At 47.6% G+C, this 6580-nt stretch overlaps 1 protein-coding gene across 1 annotated transcript; it reads left to right on the forward strand.

Moving 5' to 3' along the window:
- The first annotated feature begins 563 nt into the window (after positions 1–563).
- On the forward strand, positions 564–5127 carry LOC136772692 (uncharacterized). Its single transcript, XM_066725822.1, has 2 exons — positions 564–608; positions 3379–5127. Exons 1-2 carry the CDS (start codon positions 564–566, stop codon positions 5125–5127), a joined length of 1794 nt encoding a protein of 597 aa, XP_066581919.1.
- Positions 5128–6580: the final 1453 nt, after the last annotated feature.

Below are 6580 nucleotides of genomic sequence, written 5' to 3' on the forward strand. Positions count from 1 at the left end.
ACGATCTATACGAGAAACGAGATGTTTGGAGTCAACGGCGCAAAAAGCCGGACCCCGAGGAGGAATTTGGGACAGGAGTCCGATAATTGGCGATCAAATACGGGCGGAATATATCCGTAGTCATATATATATATATATATATATATATAGAGAGAGCACAATGACGATTAACGGTCAACGCCTATAGCGACTCTTTCAGTGGCTAAGAGGTTAACTCAGTTTTTCTGTAATCGCAGATTCGCAGCGACGCTAATCACAGAGCATTGTGCATCCCTGGCCAACCCAACGCATCGTCAGGTGTTACACGGAGCATCTGCTCCCTCTTCAGCAATTCTCATTACAGGTTTGTCCTCTCTCCTTGCAATATTATTGTCACCGTTTAAACGCTATAGCATTTATCATAAGCTCACCGGAGTATTTCCTCCTTATAATTGCACCCACCACCTGATTCTCATCGAGGGAATGGAGCTCATTGCGAACCAACATCTGCTGCTTTGTTTAATACAATTTTCTTCTTGCTTTCAGTCGTTCCTCGAGCGTTTCACCGTGGACCTCAACACGGTATGCGTTTACACACGGTATTCCTAGCCTGTCTCCTGTTTAAGGGGGTAAGTTGGTAGACTGGATGAAATTCTGTCGAAATGTAAATTTCGAAGGTGAAAATCCGAATAGACCCTGCATGGGTTCCTGGGTTAAGGTCCATATAGAGTGTCACGTGATAAACTGGCTAATTTTCGGATCGCCCGAATGGTCGATTATCGGTTTATGGCGCGAATACAATACGATCGGGCAGGATGAAAATTTGGTTGATCGTGGAAGGAGTCGACGTAGGAACGTGGGTAATTACTACATTATAACCCAGATATCTGACTGGGTACAAAGAGTCTGCAATGCCGTTAGCCAGTGCTCTGACCCAGAGCTAAGGGCGACTATGTTACGAGGGGAAGGGGGGTCCGATGTCTTGAAATGGTGCGCACGCTCCGATCCGGCTCATCCGCGTCTGCCTCCCAAGTAACGTTTTACCCCTCTCCCTCTCTTTGATTCCCCTTATAACGTCTCTCAACTCTCCTCACTTGCAAGGTGCCGCACAAAAATCTTACACAAACATAACGACCGGTTCCACAATCGAACTTTTACGCCCTCCATTCTCATCCTCTGACACGATTTCGTGTCCAGTCCCTGCCCAGACCGTTGCGAAACGACGTAACTCGATTTTCGCACGAATCCCTCTCCCATTTCTACAGGGTGTATCGCTTGATTTATCAGGGTGGATGTAAAACTTGGTTTGTCTCCGTAAATATAAAGTATTCCAATTTTTCTCATAAGAACTTTTCGAAACTGGTTTTAATTTAGACTCAAGGTCTTGTGCAAAAAATTATATTTCTTATATATAGTTACGAGGATAAATGCAGTTTTCGTTTATAGGGCAAATTAAGTGGCACCCTGTATAGTAAATACGATTATATATACTTAGATTCGTCAGTTGTCTGGATTTTCATGTATATATATATAAGCAATATTCAAATTCATCGTGTTTATTCTTCCCGATCTGTTCTTCTCTCCTTTCTTTCGTCGCCGCGAACAGCCACGCGATAAAAGTGATTGGGGCAACATCGACTTTATAACAGTTATACCCGCAACATATTTCAGTACCCGTTTTCCCCGTTTGGGAAGAAACTGAGAAACGATGTTGTCCCGAGTACCATCCAACAAGGTTTGCTTTTCGAATAAAAGAAGCGAGGATGCTTCTTCGTGTCCACTGGGAGAAACGCGTGCGCGCTTAAATCGCTGAATCGAGCGAGAAAAGAAATGCAGGAAAACGATACTTATCATTTTACGTTCAGAAAACATGACAGGCGCTTGAAAAATTCGACAGAGAAATTGATCTATCTTCGGGGGAATTTACGCTATCATTATCGACGCGTTGGACGCTTCAATGACTGAATCGTATAAATGGAGCTAATCTAACGGGCACACGTACACCGTGTTTGGATAGCAGATACTAGATGCGCAATTAAGATAGGAAGAAATAGCTCCGAGCAGAAAATGCCAATAGCGCGATGATAAATAGTACGTAATACTGGTACGACGATGATAAGAAAATTGGGGAAATTTGGGAGGGCAAAAGTGGTGGGGAGATAAAGTTAAGTTGATTATACGTATACACTGTGCTTAAATGAGAATGAGGAGAGAGAGAGAGAGAGAGAGGGAGAGGTAGACGGTGCAATTACCGTTGCTGGAGCGGATGCAGTTCGTCATTGGTCGCAGACGTTGTCATCGAATTTCATGAGTGGCGAGTGACCCAGTAGGCCTTCGTCGAATTATGGGACGCAGTGACGAGACTGGGTGTCGCGCCGACACAATCGTCGCTTGGAGTGGGACGGAGGGTGGGAACTAGATGGCGGAAAGGGGGGGAGGTTAAAGGCAGTTGGTCTCGACTCTCGGTGCTGGCCGATTGACCCGCGCTCGACACACGACTGGCCCGTTATGCCTCAGGGTCACGTATGACGTAATCAACTACGAATCCCTTCTGTGCCTCCACATCCCATCCTCCGTCTCAAACTGGTCTCCTTGCTTCGTCGAATGGACGAACGAGTTTGTCTCTCCCCCCCCTCTCATCCCCCACCCCACACTGCCCCCCTCTCTCTCTCTCTCTCTCTCTCTCTCTCTATCTCGCTCCTTAGGCTTCTGTATCGACTTGCAAGGAATGTGCACTCCTTCTCCCGTACCGACGCGTCGGGACGGAAGTTCAAACTGGTCTCGTCTCGGGCATCCGTCCCGACCCTTCCTTGACACAGATAGCGCCATTTGTCTAGCAGATATCCGTGGAACGCGTCTATCCGGTAACCGACTGTCTGTCATCGTACCAATTCCCCTCTCCCGTATATATATAGTAATAGTAATTAAGTATTCTTGATGTACGGGGAGTATATTTATATATAGGACTACGCTATCAATCGCATCACACGATAAGTCATAAGGGAACGTAATAAATAAAAAGCGCACCGAAATTATCTTACGCATGTTCCGTGCGTATCGTGAAATCGCGACATCCGTGAGCAATTTTTCCGCAATTTTCTCACGATAAGAAAGGAAGTGGTGCGAGTATTGCCTCGCGGAGGGTAAGAGGGGGGAGAATTCTGGGAGGTCTGCGCTTCCGGGAGTATCTCGTGTGAACGGAGTAAATGGGACGTTACGCGGTCGATATGGGACACTTTCGAAAAAATGGCCGAAACCACTTTTGCCCACGCTCGCCGCGATGCACGTTACAAATGTGTATCCCCAGCCACGCCTTGATTTTAGCACCTGCGATTTACGGTACTTTGCCAGAGGTTCGTCTCGCCGGGCAAATTGATCAGTGGTTGTATTATTTTTCAGCTGGCTCTGGCGGAAGAGGTGGAGGTGGTCGAGGCGATTCCAGGTGAGGAGCAGAGAAACGAGAACTCTGCGCTTAATAGGCAAGAGACGGACGTGAGTAGCTCGGATCAACTGGCGTTGGACTCGTTGGGTGAGAAAGATGCATCGGGTGGAAGTCACTATAAGCAGGGGGGAGGAGGTCACCGAGGTCATCCTTTGTCCCTTCCACCAGGTCGAGGAGGAATGGGACTGGCCCATTCCAGGCCCCATCACAACGTGGCTTATCACGGACCACCTCCCCCTCCACCAGCATCCGTGGCGGCAGCAGCGGCAGCCGCAGCAGCGGTAGCAACAGTAACCAAGAATCAACCGGAAGCCATGGATAAGATTTACACGGTCGGAAGTGGTAGCACCGCCGTGGGCGCTGAACCATGGCCAGCTCTGACACCGGACATGCCAAAAATCATCTCGCTGGACGTCAAGTGCGAGAAGAACCTGATGAAAGTTTATCTGGGATTCGACAAACCGTTCTACGGTATCGTCTTCAGTAAGGGTCACTACAGCAACGTCAACTGCGTTCACCTACCTGCTGGACTGGGGAGAACATCGGTGAATTTCGAGATCAGCATCCACGCGTGTGGAACTGCCGGAAATACCGAGAATGGCCTCTATGGTTACGGTGCCGAGTCCGGCTCTGGTACTTACTTCGAGAACATCATCGTTGTACAGTACGATCCTCAGGTTCAGGAGGTCTGGGACCAGGCCAGGAAGCTCAGGTGCACCTGGCACGATCTCTACGAGAAGTCAGTGACCTTCAGACCTTTCCCGGTAGATATGCTCGACGTGGTGAGAGCGGACTTTGCCGGTGACAACGTTGGCTGCTGGATGCAGATACAGGTTGGCAAGGGACCGTGGGCTTCGGAGGTTTCCGGATTGGTGAAGATCGGTCAGACCATGACGATGGTCCTGGCCATCAAGGACGACGATTCCAAGTTCGACATGCTCGTGAGGAACTGTATGGCCCACGACGGGAAACGCGCACCGATTCAGTTGGTGGATCAGAGGGGATGTATCACCAGGCCAAAGCTCATGTCTCGCTTCACGAAGATCAAGAATTTCGGAGCATCAGCGTCGGTCCTCTCCTATGCCCATTTCCAGGCTTTCAAGTTCCCGGATTCCATGGAGGTCCACTTTCAGTGTACCATACAGATCTGCAGGTATCAGTGTCCGGAGCAGTGCTCGGAGTCCTCGCCGTTGCTCGATGGTCCCACTTCCGGTCTCCTCGAGACCAACCATCTTCATCATCACGCCGGTGTGGTGCCCGATGCGTCGGGTTACGGATTGCCGTCGATCCCTCTGCCACTGGAGGCGTATCTCCAAGCTGCGGCGGCTCGTCCCCGGGACGAGAGGAGACGGAAGTCCCGAGATGTGACGCCACCGCAGAAGGCAGTCGGCGTGAATCGTATAATCCGCGTGGTCTCCACCGGAGACTTGACCTTCTCCATCGACGAGGCCAATCCGGAACAAGCAAACGCACCTACCATGGTCTTCCCACTGAGGAGCGACAACGCCAGCAGCTCTAGCATGATTTGCATGACTACACCAGGCTTTGCCATTACCCTTATCGTTTTGCTCGGCGTATTACTCGCTTCTTGCGTGCTCTCTACCTACCTCTGCATCCGCCTCAGGCCCTTCAACAAATCCAAGAAAACCTTCTGCAACGACCCTCCTCCCAAGAAGCCCTCCTCCAAAACGTGCTTTTACTCTTAAAAAGGACCCAACGAATTTATTCGACTCGTTCGTTAAACCGGCGATCCCCGCTGGAGAACAATGACGTTTCGATCTTCTTATATCTTCGGTTGGTCGGTTTCTTCGGTCGATCGTCCCCGGGACTGGGCCGATGTGTTCCAACGGGTTCCCATCAGTGCCGCGCCACCGCCGGAAGGAATTTAAACGAGGAAACATTGTTTCGTCACGCGACGGACACCTTCCCAATTCAAGGCGGATCGAGTTCGCCGCTGCAACGACGTTTTTATTCCTATTCATTGCTTGATCCCCCCACCCCCTATCACCCCTCTTATATAGTATGCTTAGGCTACGTGCCCATTTCATCCTCCGCTACTCGTAAACAACGGTTATAGGCCCAACCAACCTCCCATGGTTTCTTCTTCGCGTGTACTACAGGTCTCTTCTAGTGTATCGTATGTATACACTGCACGTCGATAGATCGATTAACTCGCACCCATTCACCCGTCTTACTCAAAATAAACACTGACACTCGAGCATCTCGACACTGCGCGTCTGCCGCAATGTTATCGTATCTCGGGATTCTCTTCTCCCTTCCGATATTGTTCTTCCTCGCTACGCCGTGGATGCTTTGTGCACGATCCTTAAATGTTGGACAATTTCTCAATATTTATTTAGGATATTGTGTCGACAGATTGTCGTAGAGGCTACAGTACCGTTTAAGCAAAGAATCCATTTCTTAAACCTAGAATATACAATTACAGTATTCCGCTGTCTCTGTTGCCATTCCCGTGAGGTTATAATAAAGCAGGAATAGTTCTTTGTTTCGTTCCGTTGGAGGTTATGCTCGAGCCTTTATAGGTGGAACGTAAAAACATGATAGCCTGACCCTAAAAAGTGACAGGAGTATCCTGTATATACTACAAATTCGATTTTCCCACTGAAATAATTGAATTTGCGATTTTTATCTCGCCGTAAAAATACTTGTCATTAAATTGAGATTGTTGTTCATTTCAGAGGCTATTTCATACGATAGCGTAAAGAAATTTTTATTATTTATATAATACACACAGTCAATAATGTACGCATTTTTATAATTGTAAATCAATTCTTTGTAACGTCTGCTAGTATACTTAATTATTTATTCGTACCAGTATAACAAAAAGCTGCATATCATATTAATATTGTTTTACTTACTTTACGTGCAGTATAAGGATAATTGTTGCACCTGAATCACCTAATTACGTAATAATCACTGTAACATAATAATACTTTGGCTATCCTTATTTGCCGAGTTTTCCCATGCTTTCTTTCAGAGACTTTGCAAAATTGCTTGTAATAGGGTACTGTGTTCTGATTATCCCGCATATGTAATGAGAAAATAAATCTTGTTGAACCTCTCGCTTCGTCATTTTGTAAGTTGATTATATCAGACTTCACTTCCACATTGAACAAATCGATTGGACTGGGTAAACTG

This window comes from Prorops nasuta, unplaced genomic scaffold, assembly GCF_024137725.1.
Source record: "Prorops nasuta isolate Cenicafe-Biocafe unplaced genomic scaffold, Cenicafe_Pnas_1.2 PNAS00004, whole genome shotgun sequence".
NCBI lineage: Eukaryota > Metazoa > Arthropoda > Insecta > Hymenoptera > Bethylidae > Prorops > Prorops nasuta.